Consider the following 25,059-nt stretch of genomic DNA (forward strand, 5'->3'; position numbering starts at 1 on the left):
GCCTCTTTGTGTCTTCTTCACAGCTTGCATTCCTACCTAACTTGGTGTCATCAGCAAGCTTATATATGTTACTTTCAGTTTTCTTGTTTGAGTCATTAATCTGTCATTGCTAACAGGAGTCACACATGTAGATTCTAATTAGCTTGAGATTTCTGCACTTACGGCACTCCACCAATTACAGCCTGGCAACTTGAAAATGTCACATTCATGCCTAATGCCCATTAACCAAGCCTCCATCCATGCTAAATATTATTCCCAATTCCAAAAGACTTTTCTCAGCTTAAAAGTATTTGTGACAAACTATTGAATTGCTTATGAAAATTCACGTACATAACACCTACTAGTTCCCTTTTGTATACATTGAGTGACATCCTCAAAGAATGCTAATAAATTTGTTAAACCCAACTTCACTCTCATACTGGTTGCTCAAATTGTGATCAGTGATTTTCTAAATGCATTGTTAATCCTTTTTAAATAATAGTTTCCAACACTCACCTAATAAGTGAAGTCAGATTGACTGGTCTAGTTCCCTGTTTTCTCCCTCCTCCCCCCTTTCTTGAATAGCTGTATTACAATTGTTAACATCCAATCAACTGGGTGTCTTCCAGGATCTACAGCATCATAACAAGTGCACCTAATATTACAACAGGTAACTCTTTAGATCCAGTGGATTAAGTCACCCAGTCCAGGAGATTGATCAGCTTTTAATGTCTTAGGATTCTCAAGGCAATTAAGGAATCCTATTGAAGCTTCTCAGATGATGTCACTATGGAGTAACAAGACAACTTAACCAGTCAGATTTAAGCTTTGCAGCTCCTTCTACATCCCGTTGAGAATGGACAATTAAACAACTAACAAGAGATAAGGTGCCACAAATGTCCTGTCCCCTCCTCAGTGAAGGAGAAGTGAAGCACATCGGTGTAAAAGACAAGGCTGAAACACTTGCATTCATTTTCAGATAGAATGCTCAGTGGATGATTGACCTCAGCTTGCCCTGAGGTCACTTGCACTACAGATGCGAGTCTTCAGCCTATTTAATTCATTCTACATGATATCAAAAAATGGCTGAAGGCACTGGTTACTGCAAAGGTCATTCGGCATGACAACATTCGAGCCATATACTGAGGACTTGAGGTCCAGGACTGGCTCAGACCTTAGCCAAGCTGTTTCAGTACAGCACTGGTGCACACATCTAACAATGTGGAAATTTACCCAGGTTTATCCTGTTTACAAAAAGCAAAAAAAAAATCCAGCCCAGGCAATTACTATCCCATCAAACAGCTCTTGATTATCAGCAAAGTTGTGGAAGGTGTCATTGACAGGGCTATTAAGTGGCGCTTAAAGTAATCCTCACCTTGGGTCCTGCTAGGGTCAGTCAGTTGCTGAGATCAACATAGCCTTGGTTCAAGTATAAACAAAAAAGCTGAGTTCATGATATAAGACTGACCTTGATATGAAGATGGCAGTTGACTGAGTGCAGCACTAAGAGGCCCCAGTGAAAACTGAAGTCAACTGGAATTGGGGGAATTTTTTTCCCTGATTGAAGTCATAACTGGCATTGAGGAAGATTCTTATATCGGGGTCAATCTTCCACGAGAGGTCAATACATTTTCCACATAAATTCACTGCTTGCACTTCATACCTTAATTTATATGGTCAAGGATGTTATATGTTTTTTTGAATTGTTTTATCAACATTTCCTGGCAGGTTCAAAAATAGCCTTCTCTCTGCATTTAAGAGAAATATTAGTGGCAAGGCCAGCAACCGTGGGCCCATGTTATTTGCTCCATAGTGGCTTGGTGGTGGGTGGGGAGTGCGATCATGATGGAAGTGATATTCCCAAGAGCCTGACGTCTTTACTTCTTCAAGGCAGTAGTGATAAATGGTTCGGAAAGTGCTGCCAAAGAAACTGCTACAGCAGTGTGCCATGAGACTGTCATTACTGGCTCCAACATGTCCATCTCTATCTAGATCTGTTTGATTAAGCATCCCTTTAAAATTGCATATTTTCCTTTATAAAGCCATTTATACACTTATATATTCTTATTCATTTTTGTACTTATCCTTCTGAAATGCACTATCACACATCTCTGTGAAGGATATAAGAAATAAGAATGAGAATGAAAAGTAAAAATTGGCCACAGGATGAATGGAAAATTTTCAATCTCAATTGATTGAAATCCGAGAGAAAAATGATACTGACCTCACTTGTGGAACTTCAATATGTGGATGACAATGTCATCACTGCTATCTTAGAAGAGAACCTTCTGGCCTCACTTAAGGCCTTCATGGAAGCATACTAAAGAATTGGTCTCAGGCTTCAATTCAAGATGACTCAAATCCTTTACCAACCCATCCCAGGTCAAGTTCTGGTCCACTCTGCCATTAAGATCAATGGAGAAATCCTCTCAAATGTGGAGCATTTCCACTACCTGGGAATCTACCTTTCATCTAAGGTTGACATTGAGATTCAACATCGCATCCAATCTGTGAGCACCATGTTAGGATGCTTAAGGATGAGAATCATCAATGACCATGATATCTGTTATGATACCTAGATCCTTGTGGATAAGGCAGTCATCTTTCTGACTCTTCTATCCGGCATCAAAACTTTGATTACGCCACCTCAAGACCCTTGAGAAGTACCATGAATGTTGTTTGAGATGGATTATTTGCATCACGTGGGAAAACAGGCGTAATAACATCAGTGTCCTTGAAGCAGCTAACAGCATCAGCACTAAGGCCATGATCATCTGAAACCAACTCCACCGGGCTAGCCATATGCTTAGGATGGCTGGGATCTGACTTCCAAAGCAAATCTTCTTCATCCAGCTAATGGAAAGAGGACGACAAAGGCATCATTTCAATAGATCACACTAATAGATGTCAACACATGGAAGACACTTATTCAGAAGAAACCCATTCAGAGAAGACTCCTATACAAAGGGACATAATTCTTTGAGAACACCCATCAGCAAGAGAAAGCATGGAAAAGGAACCAGATAAAGGAATGATCTCAAGGTCAAGGACCAGTTCCACCTCCCGGAAACATCTCTGTGCAAAGAGATGAGGCTCTAGGATCAGGTTCACAAGGCCTTAAAGACCCTGTGAATCCATGATGAGTGACACGGAATTTCCTAGGTGGACAATCATACTCGATAGAGAGAGATTGCCGATGACAATGATAATAAAAACTAGTAGCAGATCATACAACTCCTTTAGCCTCCGTTCAGTAAGGCCATGCCTGAACTCCTACATCTATCACACCAATCCTATTCACATTTCCTGATTTTCTTTTATCAGAGTGGTCAGCCCCAAATTCTCTATAAGTGAGCATCATCATTCCTTTTCAAGTAGAGAATTCCAATGATTCACAACCGTCCGAGTGAAGAAGGTTCACATTATTTCAACCCCAAATAGGTGGTCCTCATGCTGAGATTCTGTTCCATAGTTTTACACTATTGCATCAGGGAAAACAGCCTTTGAGCAGTTAACTTTTCAATTTGTACTTATTAAAATGTGATTTCCTCTTCCGAACTCTAGATGGCTCATTCTACTCAATCAGTGAACAGTAGACTCATCTCAGGAATCAATTCTGCAAGGCTTTGTTGAGGCACTAAGACAATTATATTTTTCTTTAAATAGGGAGGGCAAACCAATTCACATTACTCCAAGTGTGGGCATAACAAAACATAAATAGAGTGATTTTCTTACTTTTAAACTCTAATCCCCTAACAATGTCTCTGATAATACTTGCCTTCCTACTTGCTTACAGCATCTGCAGGTTGGTATTTATGAATCCTATATAAGACACTGAAAGCCCTTAGAATACTAAAGACCGGATTCAACAGGATGCCGTTAACCCCACGCATTCTGCCCCTGCCTTTCTGTACAGTGGTCCCACTGACATTTCAGCAAGAGGAGATCTGATTAGAATCCCTACAGTGTGGAAACAGGCCTTTCGGCTCAACCAGTCCACACTGACCTTCCGAAGAGTAACACACCCACACCCATTTCCCTTTGACTAAGGCACCTAACACTATGGACAATTAGCATGGCCAATTCCCCTGACCTGCACGTCTGTGGACTGTGGGAGGAAACCGGAGCAAACCCACGTAGACATGGGGAGAATGTGCAAACTTCACACAGACAGTTGCCCAAGGTTAGGATCGAACCTGGGACCTTGGTGCTGTAAAGCAGCAGTGCTAGCTACTGTGCCACCGTGCCGCCCAAGATCTGGCAGTCAATTAAAGTCTAGCCATTGCTGGTACAGTAATGAGCCATGCAGGACCGGGTGCTGCACTGGACATGGGATCAGAACTAGGACTGGGGTCTTGTTAGCAACATTATGGTAAACCCTGACAAGGTGATGAGTGGAGGTGTGGTGAGGATGTGAACTAGACAGACATGAGGGAAACTGGCAAGTGGCAGACAAGGAGGGCCCTCCAATGGGCCCAGGGAGTCTGTCAAGAAGGCGCCTGATCCTCCTTTCCCACCACCAGTCCATGCAGGGAAGGCTGGTGGGCTGGACACTTGTGGCAAGTCTCTCCTTTTGCTGGTTAAATCCCTGCAGCAGTGGAATGAGGAATTAAGAGACCAATTGATCCCAGTAAAGAGCCCTATTTAATCCATGGACAGGTCGGCTACCCAACACTTACTCATTACTCCCCCTCTCCTTATGGTAAAATTGAAGTGGGGGCCAGGACTGGCAGGTAGATAGCAGGTATCACCACACATGAAATTTTAATTCAAAAGCCTATCTATCTCTGTCTTAAATACACTCAATGACTTGGCCACTACAACCCTCTGCTGCAGTGAGTTCCACAGATTCACCATCCTCTGGCTGAAGGAATTCCTTCTCATCTCAGTTCTAAAGGGTCATCACTTCACTCTGTGGCTGTGCCCTCAGGTCCTAGTCTCTCCTACTAGTAGAAACTTCTTCTCCATGTCTATTCTATCCAGGTCTCTGAGTATTCTGTAAATTACAATGAGATTCCCCCTCTTCCTTCTAAACTTCATCCAATAGAGACACAGAGTCCTCAACTACTCCACATATGACAAGTCCGTCATCCCAGGATACTCTCCAACACCAACACATCCTTCCATAGATAGGAGGCCCACAACTGCTCAAAATATTCCAAATGCCTTATACAGCCTCAGCAGTTTATTTCTGCTCTGGTAATCAAGCCATCTTGAAATGAATGCTAATATTGCATTTGCCTTGCCAACTGAATCTGCAATGTTTACCTTAAGGAATCCAAAACTAGGACTCCAAGTTCTTTCGTGCTTCAGATTTCTGAAGCCTTTATCCATTATAGTCTATACCTCTATGCTTCCCATCAAAGTGCATAACCTTGCACACTGTTTTTCATCTGCTTTTTCTTTACCCACTCTCTGAGCCTGTCTAACTCCTTCTACAGCCTCCCTGCTTCCTCAACACTACCTGCCTGTCCATCTATTTTTGTGCCGTTTGCAAATATAGCAACAATGCCTCACTTCCTTCAACCAGATTGTTAACGCATAGGGAGGAACAGGATGGCAGACACGTATTTGGGAGGCAAAGATCCTCACTGTCCAGAAGTTACAGCAGTGGTGGAAATCATGCGACTGTGTAGCTGCCTCTTGGACGTTTTGGTGGCTACCATGGAGAACCAGATCTTCCACCATTAGGGTGTTGCTGGGCAGTGACACGCAGCCACACTCCAGTGTCCTCAGGACCAAAGGCATGACGACAGGCACTCCAAGTGCTGCTTCCTCACAAGGAGACATCTTGGTGTCAGAAAGTACCCAGTTGGAGGAAGGACTACACACAGTCCCCTCAGAAGTATCCAAACATGACACTACATACCTGCAGCACTTTCCCCAGCCCCATCGTCCCCCACCCCCAAACTCGTAGGTTCATTCTAAGGAGGATCAAATGGAAAATCTTTGGCATGCCTTATCTATACAAACACAGTGGTCCCAGAGTCACATGACAAGTGGGTTCAACTGCTAAGTAGGCTCCCTCCACCCCCGCTGCCAAGGAGTACACTAAAACTTAGTAGAAGGGAGAGGAGGAAGAAATCTTACTGAAGCAAGTTGGCAGCATGGGTGACAGTGCACTGTACTTTATTTGGCACTCTTTTTACTTGTTATAGACTAGACCAAAGCCCCATAGGATATATTTAGGGATAGCCTAGACCCTAAAAGTTCTCTCATTTAAAGGAAAGTGTAAGGCGCTGCATTCCTGATGTTATTTGATTGGTCAAACTACTCATTATGCAAAACAAATTTTATTCTTACACCACCATTAAAATACAAGCGAAGAAAAATTGGCATAACCTTAAATTTATCATAATACTTAACAAAATAATATATTATTTAACTGCTACTCATCAACTATTCCAATATAGCAGCATCCCTTAAACACACCCTCAGCAAAAGTAAATTAAGCAAAACAGATTTCCCTCACTTGCTATCTTCCCTAGTCCAGGAGAAGGAATACCAAACGCATGAATCAAGCAGCCAAGTGAGAACTCAAGCTTTTTCTGGCAGCAGAGAGAGAGCTGCATCAAGAAGCTTCGACTCCAAAAGCCCCAACTTCAATAACTGAAAGCAAAAACTAAAACTCGAGGTCAGTGTGAGCCTGACTCCACCCACTCATGCTTCTTTTGTCTACTTTAAAACAAACTCAATGCTATTTACTCTGCTTTCCCTGTGGCAGGCACATTATCACCAGGTTTACAACACTTGTTTTCAAGAAAAACAGGACAGAACCAATTTCTCTCAAAGCCATATCTTGTCACATCTCCACCCTTAAAAAAGAATGAACCATCAACATACAAAGTTGGCTTAATTTTCAAAACCTTTACTCTTTCACTATTAGTACGCTACATTATATGTCTAGATTAGAATGGTGCTGGAAAAGCACAGCAGGCCAGGCAGAATCTGAGGAGCAAGAAAATCGACATTTCAGGCAAAAGTCCTTCATCTGGAATGAAGGCAGGGAGCCTCCAGGATGGAGAGATAAATGGGGGGGGGGGCTGGGGAGAAGGTAGCAAAGAGTACAATAGGTGGATGGGGGTGGGGATGATGGGTCAGAGAGGAGGGTGGAGTGGATAGGTGGGAAGGAAGATTGGCAGGTTATGAGGATGGTGCTGAGCTGGAAGGTTGGAACTGGGGTATGGTGGGGGGAGGGGAAATGAGGAAACTAGTGAAGTCCACATTGATGCTCTGGAGTTGAAGTGTTCCGACGTGGAAGATGAGGCGTTCTTCCTCCAGGCATCGGGAGGTGAGGGAGTGGCGGTGGAGGAGGCCCAGGACACATTGATGCCCTGGGGTTGAAGTTTTCCAAGGCGGAAGATGAGGCGTTCTTCCTCCAGGCGTCGGGTGTTGAGGGAGTGGTGGTGCAGGAGGCCCTACATTACTTTATACATGTATATTATGTATAAACATACACCCCATATACATTCCACGAAACATTCAATATCACAGTTCATCTCAGTCCATTTTTTCCACACATGAAAATTACTGTCTTCCTTCATCCAAGTTGTGATAATGCATCCGGCCACTTGTATAATTTTCAAATTGAATGGTAGTAACAATAAATTCCATCTAAACAGTTTGGTATTTTTATCCTTAATTTTTTCCAAAAATATTACGGGGTTATGATCTGTATATACAATTGACTCTAATACATTGCTGGCAACATAAATGTTGAAATTTTGCAACACCAACACCAAACTAAAGATCTCTTTTTTAATGGTGGAATAGTTCTTTGATGAACATTCAACTTTCTGGAAAACTGTCCAATAGGTCTTTCTATTCTCTTGTTGCAAGAATATAGCACCAACACCCACATCACTCGCACCAATAGCTTTGCACAGTTAAGTGTTGCTAGTTAGGTGCTAGAAGCAGTCAACACAGCTTTCAGGCTGTCAAATGCTTTCTGACATTCCTTCATCCACTGAAATTTTCTTCAATTCTTCAACAGGTTAGTCAGTGGAGCAACCACACTGAGAAAATTCGGTATAAATTAGTTATGAATTTTCTATAAAATCACTCAGTCCCAAGAATTGTATTATTTCCCTCTTCATTGGTGGTATGGGAAATTCCCCAATCCCCTTTGTTTTCACATCCCATGGGGCCATGTGTCCATGTCCCAAGATATAGGAACGTAATTTGAGTTTTTGCGAACTCACTCTTAGCCAGGTTTATCACCTCCTGAGGTCAATTGAATAATTCTGCTAGATGCTCCAAACATTCCTTCTAAAAATCACCAGACCATCTATGCACACCATACAGTTGGGTAATCCTGAAATTACCTTATTGGTTAGTCTTTGAAACGTGGCTAGTGCATTCTTCACACCAAATGGCATGACTTTAAACTGGTAAAGACTTCTGGGTGTCATGAAAGCCAAATTTTCCTTCCCTTTTTCTGATAAAGGTATCCTCTGAGTAAGTCCAATGTGCAAATATAAGTTGCTTGTCCCACCTTCTCAATAAAATCTTCCAAATGTGGAACAGGATATGAATCAGATTTCATGAATGCATTGACTTTGCGATAGTCCACACATAATCATTGGGTACCATTTGTTTTTGGCATCATTACTTGGCTGAGCTCCTTTCGATGCAATTCACTTCGATTATGTCAATTCTGAACCTGCTTTCAATTTCTGTTTGAACCTGTGTCAATTTGAGAGGGTTAAGCCAATAAGGATGTTCCTTAATTAGAATTTCCCAAGTCTACATCATGTATAATTTGTTTGGTACTTCACAGCTTATGACCACACATCTCTCCACATGATTGTAAATAACTCTTTCAGGTCATTTTGACTTTTCTCTGGAAGGTAACTCAACAATTTATCCCAATTTTTGAGCACTTCCTCATTGTCCGATTTTTTTTATTCCTAAGCTATCCATAACTTCCTTGAATAAGTTTAAGGTAAAATGTGGTGCTTGATCCAGTTGTATCTCTGTGAGCAGTCCTTACCTAGTCAAAAAATTGAGTAGCTCTTCTACATTCCTTTTAACCGCGATACTGCAAAATGGAATGGTCTCTGAAAATCGAGTTGTCACATCTCTTATAGTCAACAAGTACTGAGTCCCACTTTTTGTTTTAGGAAGAGGTCCTGTGCAAATAATTAAGACCATGTTAAAATGTTCCTCAAATGTTTGAAGGGGTATTAAGGGTGTTGGATCTAACACCGCCTTATGGTTTTCCTACTACCTTAAACATGTGACATGTCCAGCAAAATTCAATCACATCCTTTGCAGTCCAGGTCAATAATAATGCTCTTCTTTTTTGGCTTGTGTTTTACTTACTCCCAGACCTCCTACTAGTAATTCATGTGCTATCCACAGCACCTCTTATCCTAGAACCCCACAGGTATTAGAACTTGATGAACTTCTGCTCATTTTTCATCCACCTGAGTGTGTGATGATCACCATTTCCTCATTAAAACTTTGTTTTTAATATAGTATCATTCTGGGTTACACTCAGATTCCTCTTCTGTATATGTTTTTGATACAACTGCTGTATTTTTTTCAATCTTCCTGTTTTAACTCAGCTAATTTCTCTGCACTAAAAATATCCATATCGTCCTCATCCTGCCCTTGTGTTTTTCTCTCTCAGCCATACTTTCTAATAAGTGAATTTCAACTTCCTTATGTTTACTCCTTGATTTCTCCTCCCGTTTCAACTTGCGACTTTGTGACCTTGTTACCACACAGTCAGGAAAAAAATCCCAGGACATACTACTGTAACACCTCTTTTGTTTGAATTTCCACCGGTTTTTCAACCACAGTAGACCAGATCATCTAACACATGTTGGAGTGTATCCAGGGGGTTAATGAGGTCATTGAGTACTTCACAGACTGAGAATGTGGTCACAAATTCTGTACAGTGCTGGAATGAATACTTAACTATGAAGATCATAGAAAAAGGTATGGGGCAGAATTTATCATGCCCAGCTCACGGCTGTGATATCCTGGTTGATGAAAAACACAGATATACATTTGATCACAGATTCTGAGATCATGTTGAAGTACCAGCATTTAATAACCAACGGTTTTGTAGAGTGCAATCAACTGTTAAAATGGTGCCCTGCCCCTGACTGTCACTATATTATTAAAGTCCAGTATCCTGATGCTGCCACCTGTGATCCAGCTATATCATTACCAAGAATAAATTGTATCTCCAGAACAGAGAATTTCTCTGTTATTCCTACCATCAATTCACATTTTTCACCAGACTCTCCAACGTTAATTTATATAATGGAACACTGCCCTTCTCAGCATGAATTCCACTTATTACTACCTTTCCTGACAATACTCCTTTTGAATTACATAACTCCTCATCTCTCTCCATCAAAGATTGACTTGCCCCCATATTTCTTAAAATCTTAATTTCTTTACCTACGCCTTCTGTATACATGAATAAACCTTAACCACGCAAGTAAATGCTTTAAAGAGATCTGGCACTTTCTTAACACCAACCTCTGGCTGTGTTGGACATATTTTTGTAGCTTTTTTAACTTCCCCTGTGCTTTTCTTTGCCTCTTTAACAAAACACACTGGCTTATTCTATTTTCCCACATCCATCTTCCTAGTGCTTTTTATAAACTACCAACACTGCGACTTTATGCGGCCTACTTCATCACAATGAGAACACCCGAGTTTTTTTTTACTTCTCTTCCCCCTCATTGATTTACCTGTGGTAAACTATCTTTGCTACCTTAAATGAGATCTCCTTTTCCCTTACAACCTGAGGATTCCTCTTTTCCCCAATTTCTATCCCTCATAGATTAAAATTTATTGTGGAAGCCAAAATTTGATTTATGAACCAACTTATAATCAACTGTCAACTCTCCTGCTTATCTTGCAGTTTTAACTGTCTACACTTCCACAGGAGTTCTCACTACTTCAGGAAGTGAACTTTTGAACTCCTCCAAAATAATCATCTCTCTCAGAGCATCATATGCTTGATCTATTTTCATCATACTCCCCAGATACCTCCTCTGATAGAGATGCAAATACCTCACTAGCCCTACCAATTTTGTTTGGATCAACAATACCCACATGGCTGGTGGCCATTTCATTTGTTTAGCCACTTTCTCAAGTGAAATGAAAAAAGGCTTCTACTTCCTTCTCGTTGAACTTTGGTAATGTTTGGACATATTTAAATAGATCCCCAGATAACTTTTGGCTATAATGTACTTCGTCTCCATCACTGTCCTAGTCACTAATCCCATCTTTCACTTGCACCTCCATCATTTGAAGTCAATGTTAACTTTTCAGTTCCAACTTCCCCGAAGTTCATAAGTTCTCTTTCTCCTGTTCTTCTCTTTATCCCTTTCTTACCTCTTTTTATTCCTTTATTCTGCTAGACCTATTTTTTTTTCTTTAGCATTCAATCATAACTCAAACTGTTTCATTTCCTTTTGGCATTCAAGCTCTTTTTCATTTGTAATCAAATTTTAGCATCTCCAATTACTCCAATTGCATTTTTGGCAATTATAAATGCTGAGCTATCACTGCAATTATTTCCCCTTTCTTCACAGATAGCCTCAACCTCAGCTTGACTGCCAGTTCCACAAGCTTTGTCTTACTCACCTTCTGTCAACCACCCCAAGTGGTTTTTCTCACACCCAGGAAATTCTCCGCCTCTAAAAGAGCCATTATTATAGGAGCACACCATATTTGAACCAACCGAATGCAACAACTGAAAAGAGAACGCCAACACTCACCATTCACTTTCTTTGAGTCCAATAATCCTGAACCAACCAAGAAGTAGAGACTTTGGTCTCAGATGAGCCCCCAATTTGCCATGGAACAGACCGAATGCCCCCAAATCATATCACAGAGATAGCCTAGACTCTAACTTTTAACTTATTTAAAGGCAAGTGTAAGGTGCTGGTATCCAAGATGCGATTCAATTAGTCATTCCAAAACCAAACTTCAACAAGCAAAAGCAAAACTAAAGCCCTGGGTCTATGTGCATCTGACTCCACCCACTCATGCTTCTTTTTTCTTTTAATAGAAACCCAAAGCTTTACCTGGAGCAGACACCTCAGCGCCAGCTTTACAGCACTTGTTTTCAAGAGAAAAAGAACAAAACAAATCCCTCTTAAAGGCATATCTCATCACATAATAGGTGGCACAGCTTTGATCTGAAAGCTTGCTTTTTGTCTTTCTACACAGTGCTGAAGATAATCATTCCACAATGAGGCTTAACTTCATGTCCTCATAGGATGTACCATAGATAGATATCTGGTTTTAGCCTGCTGCAGCATGCCGAAGCAAGAGAAACAAGGTGTAGACAAGACAGTGAGTGCTGCTGACATCATTGCCTCTTGTCCTCCAGTATCCCTTTCCTTCCTCAGCCTCTGTGTCCAAATGTGTTTGCATGAATGAGATGGTCAGTAATGTCTGCATCAGCAAGGTGCACAGCAATACATTAGGCTGGCCAGGGATTTGGGAACCCACCGGTCTGTGTTCTGTACAATGAATGGGTCTGTGTATAATATCCTTTCCCTTTAAAAGCTCGAATATCTGTAGGTCCTGCTACCTTATCTCCCTCAGGATGAGACACACCACCCAGTCTGAGTGTGGATGTGGCCCATTTTCTTCCCCATTGTGATTTCCAGCATAATGGAAGGTGACAGTAACGCTCTTCAACCAGTGGCTTTCAGCCTCTGCATGTTGTTGAGACACAAACATCCAAATCTCTTCCCTGGCAGCCCAAACCTGTAATGCCCAATTGGCCTCACACCACCCCAGGTCTACAATCAACCTATCTAAATGAGCCTGTACCTGCCTACCTTTCCTGCCCAGTTGCTGACAGATGTGGTGATCATACAGATGTGGCCATACATTAACTCTGTTCTCCCTGAAGCCAAGGTGCACCATGGTCAAGCTCCCTATCACATGACCCCTTCTCCTCCATGATTTACTGCATCCCCCATCTAGACATTGTTGCCTCTTTCCACAACTGTTATCCCTGCTTCTCCCAGCCTACAATCCCCAGTTGTGAGGAATAGCTTGCTGTGTTTATGTCCTGTGGCGATGGCCCCCAAATCACCCCAACCCATAAACCACCAGCAACATTACATTTCCCTTCAGTTTCTATGGACAAAGCCATAGGGAGGGCTGTGTCACAGCACTTGAAGCAACCTAAATGGACACCCCAGGGCAAAAAATTCCCAAACCACTGGTATTTATATATTACTATGACTATGTTACTCTAACCTCCTTGTACTATGGAGTCAAAGAGCTGGCCATGACCCACTCCCTGAGAAGGTACAGACTCCCTGACCTAGAACAGAGTGACCAGGTGTCTGACTGTAGCGAATCCCCTGGACTGGTACAAAAGGCTGCACTTGACGAATTGTGCCACCTGACTGAAGGCCACCACCATGGACTTCAGCAGAGGTTGCTTCCCTAAGACTTTGAGACATGGCTGCCTGCTTGCTGCACATTGCGTTTGCTCCATTAACAGCTGGCACATGGTGTGCGATTGACGTAGTGCACTGCCATACAGAAAGATCTACAGTCCTTTACCTGAGGAATACCGACCAGCAAGACAAGCTTCCTTTTCATGCACTGTCATTTATTGGCACGGCAAGACAATATGACGTAAAGCACTGATGGTGCGGGCATGTTGGTGGGTGCGAAGGAAATGAGCACTGGAAGAGCAAGTGAGCAAGCCTGAGATACCACTTGGTCTAATCCATGATTGGGTATCAGTCCCTGTGCATGTTATCCCTGCTACAATCTTTCAATACCAGTTGCCTGTGTGCTATGCATATGTAAGTCTATGCTTCTTGAGAATTCTGCAAATAATTGGAGAGGGGCCATAATACTGTTGACAGGTTGGCAAATGCCAGATGTTAATGTCCATGGATGAAGGGCATATATGGCTGTTGCCCATGTTTTTTGGTCCTACACAACGTGGAGATCCATTGGAATAAGCGGTGAACTAAATCCATCAGGCATCCACTCTGATTTTATGCTGAGTTTTTTTCAACATTTAGCTTGCTTGGCACATTATGTATAAGAAGCTGAATATTAATTAGTAAAGTTGGGTTGTTAACATGGCACTTAAGAAACAATAAGTTCCCTTAATTGGCTCATGCCACTTTGTCAAACATAAAAGATGGAGCGAGACCTATTTCACCATCTGAGTCTGCCTCACATTCCACCATAACTCACATTGTTCAGCTCCATGTAAGATTTTGCCTTAAATTCATGAAGTGGCTTGAGTTGTATTAGCTGGAACTCACTTATCCTAATGGTGCTGGAAACAGACAAGTCACAAAGCTTTTAGGTTAGATTCCCTACAGTGTGGAACAAGGACCTTCGGCCCAACCAGTACACACCGACCTTGCGAAGAGTAACCCACCCAGTCCCAACTGACTAATGCAACTAACACTATGGACAATTTAGCATGGCCAATTTACCTGACCTGCACATATTTGGACTGTGGGAGGAAACTGGAGCACCGGGAAGAAACCCACGCAGACACGGGGAGAATGTGCAAACTCCACACAGACAGTCGCCAAGGCTGGAATCAAACCTTGGACGCTGGTGCTGTGAGGCAGCAGTGCTAATCACCGAGCCACCGTGCTGTCCTTTGTATTGACTATTGCAAATGAACATGGTAACAAAACCAATTTCATTCCAAAATTGGAAGATTGCATTGAAAAAATTAACAATTCAGCACCAACAGCAGTAATTGGCCAGGTTGGATTTGTCCTGCTTTTTGTGCACAGGACATACTGTGAGCAGTAAGTAGCAATGAGCATAAGGTTTCCCTGTCTTGTTTGACCTGATGCCACAATATTTAATGGGGTCCAGAGTCAATAATTCTGAGGTAACTTCCTTCCCAACAATATATCACTGTGCTACATGGTGGAGTCATAACAGTATTAGAGGTCGTGATTGTGATGTCTGGGACATTGTAGTGTATGATTTCATGAAAATTACAATGGCAGGCTGTTCTTTGAACAGTCCATGCAACAGCTCTCCCAATTTTGGTGCAAGCCCCTAAATGTTAGTAATGTGGACTTTGCAGGATCAATCTTCTGTATTTGCTGTCTTCATTTCCTGTGCCTAGGTTGATGCAAGTGACTCATTTTGTTTCAATCCTTCATTTCTAAATTCATAGCAGCTTGATGCAACTGGGTAACTTGCCAAGCCCTTTCAGAATAGACAAGCAGGAGGCTGGAAGAATACAGCAAGCCAGGCTGCATCAGGAGGTGGAGAGGTCGACATTTCGGATGTAACCATTCTTGGGATTGGGGTTGGGTGTAGGGGGAGCTACAGATAAAGGGGTTGGTGGGGGAAAGGTGGAATTTCTCCATCTCCTGATGCTACCTGGCGTGCTGTGTTCTTCCAGCTTCCTGCCTGTCCATTTGGATTCCAGCATTTGCAGTTTGTTTTGTCTCTAATCAGGCCCTTTCAGAAGGCAGTTAAAAGTCAACCACATCACTGTGTGCCTTGAGTTACAGATAGGCCAGATCATGGAAGGATGGCAGATTTATTTCCTTCAATGAAATTCTTGCAGGACTACGCTGAGTTTTTGAACCTTTTGTCTCAGAAGGTGGTGGATGAAGAGTCCTTGAACAACGTTTTTAAGGTAGAGGTAGATGGAGTCTTCATAAACATGGAGAAGGAATATTGTAGAGAATAGGCAGAAATGTGAAGTAATCAGATCAGCTGTGATCTTAGTGGCAGAACATGATTGTGAGGCCAAGTGTCTCACTCTGGTCATAATTCATATGCTTATGACTTGATTCTCTTAAATGTGCATACTTATTTGATCATAGATATATGCAATATCATGGCATTGTGTTTCCTTGGCTTTCCTTTCCACTCTTCCACTGTCCTGAACCCCAACCCTTTCCTTTCACTTAAGCCTTGCTCACTAAAGACTTGCCCTTTCCAGTCCTGAGTCTCCATGCAAGCTGCTCTTTGTCTGCTCCCACACCTGCTTCCATGTGCCACAGAGTTCAACAAGGCAGACTGCTAACCTCAGACAAACCTGCACAATTACACACTTGTACACTAAGGTGACCTAGGTGCCTCATTCACTGCTGACATTACCTTGACTGTGTGGCATAATTGAAAAGAAAAGTTAATAAGTATTCATGGCATTGCAATGTATTACAAGTACAAATCTACCATAGAACAGCATGAGGCCCAACACATTACAAAAACACTGCAAGTTTAATCTCTGCCTCTCAACCTGCTGTCAGAAATGAAAATCTCACATCCCACCAAATTCAGTCACCCACACGCTGCGCTTACAAGCTCCATATAATCCAACCTTCCTTATTTAGTTGGACCAATCAGACATACATAATCAATAAATTCTGTTTAATTAGATACTCCATCAAATATCTTGTGCTTTCTTTAAACATGCTGTTGTGAGGCAGGGAAGAATAGAGGTTGATTGAATGTTAATCTGCTTTAAATTGCATCAGCCAAGTGTCTGAACATTTCACCAATTTACGTCCTCCTGAGGGCTGTGATTATCCTTCTCATTCTTTATTATATTTCCATTTTGTAATTTGGAGAGTTTAAGAAAGGCCACCTACAGTCCAGGTCATTCATGCATATCAAAAGTTCACTGATTCGAATACCTGAAACATTGAAATAGTGGGAAAGAGCAGAGTGGTAGGCACTAATTATCCAGCCATCTCACAGCAGGTGCAAATGTAATGGGCCGAATGACTTGCTGCTGCATTGTAAAAGTCTGTGCTAAGAGGCTGGAAGTACAAAAATCTCAGATTTGATCATGCAAATGTAAAGAAGCTGTGACTCACCATTCTGCATAAGCCGTGCTCTGCCTTCTGATACAGTGCCAGTTCCTTTCTCAGTTTTCCAAAAGCTTACATCCTTCTTAGGAGTCGAGATGAAAGTCGTTCTATGATCTTTTTTGTTTTCTTCATTGTCTTTTTCCTGTGGCACCATTTGTTCTCTGAGAAAGCGACGCTCTTTCTTCTCGAGTACTGCCTGGGCCTCTGCTCTTTCTTTTTCTTCACCTTCTTTTCTGTTTTTTTCTTCAGTATCTAATAAAACAAACAAAACATCGTGGCATTGTTAGAGTATTTGTGAACATTAATTACTTCTCAAATATTAACTTATTTTAGCCATTAAGTTACAATTGCATACATTTATTCTGTACCTTTCTTCCTACATTTCTCAAACTCTTTGTAGGTTCATGTTAAGAAATTTTGTCTCAGTTGTGATGATACTATCCCTTTAAGAGGTTAATTTTGTCCTGTATTTTTTTGAAGGAAGATTTTATGACAGAAGCGATGAGCTGTGTATTTCAAGCCAATAAAGTAAGCAGCTTGTGAGATCTTTTATTTTTTAAAGGTTTTAACAATAGAAGCAGCATGAATGGGTGGGGCCAGGCTCCCACAGAACCAGGATTTTAGTTTAGCATTTAGTAATTATTGGTGTTATGAAGTTGGCTCTTCTCTCCTGACCAGGATTTTCTCTTTCTGCTGCCAGAATTGCACGTGAGACAATCTATTTTTTGGAACTTGCCTTTGGGAAAGATGTGTTTACGGGATGTTACTAATTTGGAACAGTTACTATTTAGTAGTTAAATAATCTAATATTCTGTTAAATTTTCCAAGAATTAAAGCTTTACCAATGCTTCTTTCCTTTGTTTGTATTTTAACTGTAAGGAAAGAATAAAGTATGTTTTGCTTAAAGCTGAGTAACGTAACTAATCAAATTATTTCTGGAACATAGCACCTATACTTGCCTTTAAATAGGATAAAAGTTAGGGTCTTGGCTATCTCCTCAATATATTTGAAGGGGATTTGGTCTGGTTCATGACACAGTGAATTAGTATAATAAACTGAAAGTCTTTTTCCACTGTGTCACAATCAAAGAGCACTAAAGTTTGTTGTAGTGGCATCAGAAATGGGGTGGGTGGGAATTCTACTTTGCTGCTATCTCCAGGCAAATTATCTATCTCAGGTAAAATTGTGTAACTTTCATTGACTGCTGTCATTCAGTGTTTCTGTGGAGATTTGGTCCTAGTTTCTGGTAGCAGGTCAGGTGCAGAGGTGGAACAATGCCCAATCCTGAAAAAAATCATGAGAGAATGTAACCATTTTGATTCTGTGGGTCCTCAGTTCTCTGAGAGTCTGGCAAGGCAACTTTGGTACAAGTGTGGAGGTTGCTGAATGTGAAGGCAAGTTGGACAGAAGGCAATGCATTGAAGTACGCGGACTCGCACTTCCGGCCTCAGCCTGGACTCGAGCCCCCGGCCTCAGCCTGGACTCAAACTCCCGGCCCCAGCCCTGACTCGACCTCAGCACAGACCTATCATGGCGATCTCTCGGCCCAGTGTGGCAATCTCCCAGCTTGTCGTCTTCTCAGCCCAGCTGGTTTGTAAAATATGAAATCTCTTCTTCTTGAGGACAAATCGGTCCTATTCCTGGGTAAAACCCAAACGGGTCAGTGGTAATTAAAACCTCCTTGCTGATTTACACATATTAGGACTGTCAAAGGCTGCTCTGTCATAATTGCATCCTGCTTAATCGAGCAGGCAACAAGGAGCTGCTCCCAAAGCCGACAGTATCCCTATTAACATATACATGTTGGATCCTGAATCGAATTGAAATGCAGCTTTTAACTATGTGGCTTGAGGCAAGCCAATGCAGCAAGGAAATTAATCAGGACCAGGAGGAGCCAAAAATGACACATTTTCAATGCTGTTTTCTCCTGGTGGGATTGGCAAAATCGAAATCTTTCCTTTGGCCCACTTCTTTCTTCGACTATTAAGATGGCAAAATCCACACTCCCTGCTGGGCAGAATAACTCACAGAAAATATTTGTAAAACTTTGTGTATGCTTGGCTCAATACCAGTAGGACAGATGGACACTACTGCTGATGGACTGACTGACTGATACCAATACTTTCAGGACTTCACCAGAGCTGGCAAGCCCATAGACAGAAGTCAGCAACTCCTGAATGTGAAAAGAAATGTTAACTGTGTGAAATCAGTTTGTAGCAATGTCTCTGATGAAGACTCGAAACCTTAGCTTGCTCTCTCTCTCTCCATGAATGCTGTCTGACCTGCTGTGATCTCTAGCATTTGTTGCTTTCAGTACAGATGCTAGCATCTGCAGTAATTTGCTCCTGAAGTATCTCAGTACTTCTGTTGTATATTATATATGATAGCAAATTAGGTTTGATATATCACCGAGTAAGTAGTATATACAGTCACCATTTACTTACCCTTTGCATGCAATGCCTTCCATTTTTCACGGTTTTGTTGCAATATTTCACTCCAGATATTTTTAAAGCTCTTCATATCCACAGCGAGCAGGGAAGAATTTATAGAAGAATTTCCTTCAGACAGTATATTTTTCAAATTTGTCCGTTTCACTTCAGTAGATGAAATACTGTGCACACTGGACATAATGAAAATGACTAGGTTAATATTGGACACCAGTAAACACACAGCCCTGATATTTATGAGGAAAGTTGGAGATTTCAGTTAAGGCAGAAAATGACCAAAGATCCTGCCAGACTTGAGAAATAGTGCTGGTTGCTAGGTGGAGGGATAACAAGAGTGACAGAAGGCTTGTTGAGTAAGAACTTGGATAACAGTCTGGAGCTTAGAGAAGCCAATGATTAGGGTTGGGCTAGCAGGCCCCAATCGAGATTTAATAGAAAGGACAGTGATCAAGACTGGAGAGAATAACTTGCTATCAGGGATGAAGGAGGCTTGAGGGATATGGGGTGGGAACTGGCCTAGGTTTGGGTGAGGAGTGAGGGAGATCTTGCAGTTGAGTCGGGGGAGAGAGGCTCAGGATTAGAATCAGAAAGACAAAGATTCCTTGAAGGGCTTGGGCTAACCTCTCTGCTTTGTCTGAAGAATTGTAAAAGAAAAAAGGAACTTGCAGTTCCCCATTTAACTTCACTGTTGTGATAACCAACATGGCTGGAAAATTTACCTCTGTCTCACAAATTCTGTGGAAAAGCCTCATTTGAAATATGCTGATGAGTGTTCTGTCTTCATGGTGGGACCTGAGAAAGGCTCATAATTCACTGTTTTTGAAAATGGTGGTTAAGGCTGATATATGGGGTCAGGTTCCCTATATGTTACTCTTTAATCCACTGAACCTATTGTGTGGTGGGGAGTGTCAATATTGACGCCAATGATTTAGAAATGAACTATTGAGCTTGTGTTATTGCTTAGAAATCAATTGTTATATGAATGTGTGGGAACAGATCAGAGAATAGAATTGCTGTGATTAATAACAAACTCTACAAAATACAACTCAGTTTTAGAATGAAGATGTCCTCATGTTAAATTATGTTTTGTTTTGCTTATTGTTGATAGTGCATAATTTAAATGTTTTTTAGAGTTATGCCATTTTAAGCATTACCAAACATTTTTTAAAAGTGTGATCCAATGTTAGTTCTCAAATACAGTCTAGAACAGATTTGACTGATGTTGATCAAGTCACTTAGATATGCTCAGTCCTCATTCACATGCAGGCAAGAAGATCTGCCTATCAGAGTGGCACTCTGTGGCAAATCACCAGTAGGACATTGCTAGAAATTTACTGGACCTTAATATGGAATCTCTCATTTCAGATGGAGATGAGGAAATTTTTTTCTCTGAGGAGTTTGGTGCTTAGAATTTTCTTCACCGGCGAGCAGTGAGAGTCATTGAATATACTCAAGGCTGAGTGAGACAGATTTTGATTGCCAGGGAAGTCAAAGGTTATAAAGCAGTCAGGAAAATGAAGTTAAGGCCACAATCAGATCAGGCAGATCTTATTCAATTTCAGAGCAGGCTCAAAAGACCAAATGGCCTCTGCCTGCTCCTGTTTTCTTATGTTCACACATCTACATGCAGTGATTTTCGCTGAGGGGTGAGCCTCAGTTTTAAATAATATTCTGTTTGTGCAGGGTCTAGGTAAATTAGATTAGATTAGATTACTTACAGTGTGGAAACAGGCCCTTCGGCCCAACAAGTCCACACCGACCCGCCGAAGCGCAACCCACCCATTCCCCTACATTTACCCCTTTACCTAACACTACGGGCAATTTAGCATGGCCAATTCACCTGACCTGCACATCTTTGGACTGTGGGAGGAAACCGGAGCACCCGGAGGAAACCCACGCAGACACGGGGAGAATGTGCAAACTCCACACAGTCAGTCGCCTGAGTCGGGAATTGAACCCGGGTCTCTGGCGCTGTGAAGCAGCAGTGCTAACCACTGTGCCACCGTGCCGCCCATGTTGATCAAGTCACTTAGATATGCTCAGTCCTCATTCACATGCAGGCAAGAAGATCTGCCTATCAGAGTGGCACTCTGTGGCAAATCACCAGTAGGACATTGCTAGAAATTTACTGGACCTTAATATGAAATGACTGATCCATGTCTCAGAGCCATGTGGACTGGCCCCCAAAAACAGCAGGAACCACTGCCTTACAAAGAGGCTGCCTGTAGGAAATGCCAAAATGTTTTAAAATTACCTTGCTGAAATACAGCGCTTCATGGGGTTAGTTTGCCAGACAGTCAGCATTGCATAACCATTAACATTTCAATTTAAACTGGGACCCCAGTGATAAATTAGAGTTCAATCTGCATATTTAAACAGACCATATATTTTGAGGCAGACGCCTTGGATGCTTTCAATTTAAAATCAATCAGATCAGAGTGGAAATTCCTCCATTCCACTTTAAAACTGTCCCTTTCTACGCGTGTCTTCATTAATTTTCACCAGCAGCGCCCAAGAGTGCAGAGTCAAGCTCCTTTAAACTGAATGCCAGTTCATTTTACCAATTTCAGCAGTAATTTGGGAAAGTGGCTTGTAAAGGAAGGAATACTCTTCTGTTTCACGAGCTAGATGACCATTAATAAAAATGAACAGTTCTTGAAATGTTTCCAATCATTGGAAATGAGCAGATGACTCAATTCTTAGTTTCTGACTAACCTGGCTCGCCGAAATCCACTGGCACTGGAGTGGGATGCTTCATCAATAAGGGGAGTTACAATCTTTTCGGTCATGTCAGTCAAAACGGAAAATGTTGGCTCCACAATAAAGTCAATAAAACCTGGAAAGATCATGGCAATTATTTCAGAAATAATGAATGCTTCTTAAACAATTTCAAAGTGAGTAAATCTTCAATTCTTGCACCTGACACAGATGTATTTTGTTTTAAGAATCAATATCACTGAATTAATGTTATTATCATGATTGTTTGTTCGTGATGGCATGGGAGACATTAACCCTCCAATCCTCCAGAGACTGAATTTTCTACAGTACCGTTCAGTTCAGAGTAGATGTGACAAGGTGGTATTTTGCTTGATGTTAAGAGAAGGAACCATTTAATTTCATAGTTGCGTTATGGGACTGCTAAAAGTTAGGAAATGGGATTGTTGTAAACTTGTGTTTTAGAATCAAAACTATTATATTGCACCTACAGATGACCTATTTCTTTTAAATGCATATCAGAGATGTGACATTGTAATAGAGAAAACATGCACAGCTCTTAATGAATTCAAAATTTTCTCATTCAAATCCCACTTCTGCTTAATGAGAGCAAACCTGGAGTGTAGTCAATGATAGGTTTCATTACAGTAATGTTACCCCTGAATTAGTCAGAAATTCTCTTGCTCTTGCTTCCCACATGTTGAGTGTGGTATTGTAGATGGTGTCTCCAAATATGTTCCGTTTTGCTTCTGCACTCTGTATGATAATGAGAGAGAGTGCCTGTGCAAATGAGTCACAGACTGGGTAGGCGGTTTAGTTGATTTAATATGAGGACAGCTTTTGTGCTTTCAGTTAAAAAAAAATTAAGGGTTGCATCTACATACAAGTGCACACCAGGGAGTGATCTGTATCACTGTGAAAATTCAAAGATAGAAGACATTACATGCGAACTCTGGCACATGATCTGATGGTATTTAAAAGTCCTCAGACATTTCAATTCGAAAAAGTCTGCAACTTTTCCTGAGAAGAAGAAAATGACATGCCTGCTTTTATTGACAGGCTATATGCTGTAGCTTAGGAAAAAAGGCCATTTTTCTTTCAGTTTCAACATTCACCATTGTCTGTCAGCTGTATTGGTTTGTTTTAACAGCCAGGGTGGCATGGCATGATGGTGCAGTGGTTAGCATTGATGCCTGACAACACCAGGGACCCAGGTTTGATTCCAGCCTTGGGTAACTGTCTGTGTGGGTTTCCTCCACAATCCAAAGATGTGCAGGTCAGGTGGATTGGGCATGCTAAGTTGCACATTACTGTCCAGAGATGTGTAGGTTGGGTGGACTAGCCATTGGAAATGCAAGGTGATAGGGTAGGGGAGGACAAGTCTGGGTGGGATGATCTTCAGAGATTTGGTGTGGAATTATTAGGCAAAATGGCCAGTTTCCACACTGTAAAGATTCTATGATTAACTTCTTACAAAAATTGTTCATGGCATATATTGCCCATCCTTAATCACCTTAAAGGTGGTAATGGTGAGCTATCTTCTTGACCTGCTGCAGTTCTTAGAGTATAGGGACACCCACAGTACTGTAGATTTTGACACAACAACAGTGAGGGAATGACAATATAGTTCCATGTCAGGTTTATAAGTGGCTAAGAGGGGATGTGCAGGTTATAGTGTTCCTATGCAGCTGCTGCTATCACTTTGTGGTAATGGTCATGTGTTTGAAAGGAGTTTGCAAAGGAGCTTCAATGAATTGCTGCAGTACATCTTGTAGATAAATACACACTGCTGCATTGTGTGTCGATGGTGAAGGGAGTAAATGTTAAAGGTGGCAGAGAGTGCTGTTAGTGCTGCATCCATGTAGACAAGTTAACAGTGCAAGCACTTCTGCCTTGTAAATGATGGAGGGCTATTGCGGAGAGATGAGGTGAATTACTTTCCACAGAATTCCAAGCCTCTGACCTGCTCTTGTAGGCACTATAATTTATGTGGTTGGTCTAGTTCAGTTTCTGGTCAATGGAACCTCCAGGATGTTGATTCAGCTGTGGTAACAGCATCGAACATCAAGGGGCGATAGTTAAATTCTCTGTTGTTAGAGATGTTCATTGCCTGATATTTGTATGGCACAAATGTTACATACACTTATCAGCACAAATCTGGATGTCATGTAGGTTTTACTGAATATGGACAAGGTCAGCTTCATTATCTGAGGAGTCATAAATCATGCTGAACATTATGCAAACATTAGTGAACAGATCCACCCCTGACCTTATGTTGGAGGGAAAGTCATTGACATAGCAGCTGAAGATGGTGGAACCTGAGATATTACCATAAGGAACTCCTGTAGTGCTGTCCTGAAGCTGAGATGATTGACTTCCAACTACAACCATATACCTCTGTTCTAAGTATGATTCCAATTTGCAGAGAGTTTATCTCTGATTTCTATTGACTGAAATTTTCCAGGGCTCCTTGATGATATCATCTCACAAATGTTGCCTTGGTGTCAAAGGTAGTCACTCTCATCTTATTTCTGGAGTTCAGCCCTTTGTTTGGACAAGGCTATAAAATGAGCTCAGGAGCTGGCAGAAGCCAGATTAAGCATTAGTGAGCAGGCTAGTCCTTTCCATGTGCCACTTGGTAGCTCTTTTTACAGCTGCTTCCATCACTTTGTTGATGATCGAGAGTAGACTGATGAGGTGAGAACTGGCCAGCTTGGATTCATCCTCCTATTTGTTCGCAGGAATAGATGTTTGCCTTTAAATATGTCATTAATCAGAATGATATAAAATGATGATTTGATGCATTTTTGACTGCAGTTTTCTTTTAAATTTTCACTTTAAAGTGTTACACTTGTTATTTCATGGCTCCCGAAGGCATTTCATAGTGGACAGACAGAGAACGGCCATGGGGAATACCTGGGACAACGCAGTGGAGATACAGAAATATGAAGGGAAGGGGGCATGAGTGGTCCAGGTTAGGAAGGATAAGAATGACATGGAGATTTAGTTTGATGTCACAGTGAACTAAGTCAGGCCTTCTAATGAGCACAGCTTGGCTCAAAGACCTGTCTGACACTACCGCAGATAAAACAGAAATG

At 41.6% G+C, this 25,059-nt stretch overlaps 1 protein-coding gene across 6 annotated transcripts in view; it reads right to left on the reverse strand.

Annotated features, from left to right (window-relative positions):
• The window catches only part of pde1ca (phosphodiesterase 1C, calmodulin-dependent a), a 653,944-nt gene that overhangs the window by 78,050 nt on the left and 550,835 nt on the right, over positions 1 to 25,059 (reverse strand). For all 6 annotated transcript variants that reach the window (XM_043688810.2, XM_043688815.2, XM_043688812.2 and 3 more), the window contains 3 exons: positions 21,962 to 22,082; positions 19,244 to 19,419; positions 16,806 to 17,051 (listed from right to left, as the gene is read on the reverse strand). In XM_043688810.2, coding sequence (XP_043544745.1) covers positions 16,806 to 17,051; positions 19,244 to 19,419; positions 21,962 to 22,082 — 543 coding nt within the window. The remainder of the gene's footprint in view (positions 1 to 16,805; positions 17,052 to 19,243; positions 19,420 to 21,961; positions 22,083 to 25,059) is intronic.

This window comes from Chiloscyllium plagiosum, unplaced genomic scaffold, assembly GCF_037043375.1.
Source record: "Chiloscyllium plagiosum isolate Xiang-an unplaced genomic scaffold, Cpla_swu_hap1 HiC_scaffold_4, whole genome shotgun sequence".
Classification (NCBI taxonomy): Eukaryota; Metazoa; Chordata; class Chondrichthyes; order Orectolobiformes; family Hemiscylliidae; genus Chiloscyllium; species Chiloscyllium plagiosum.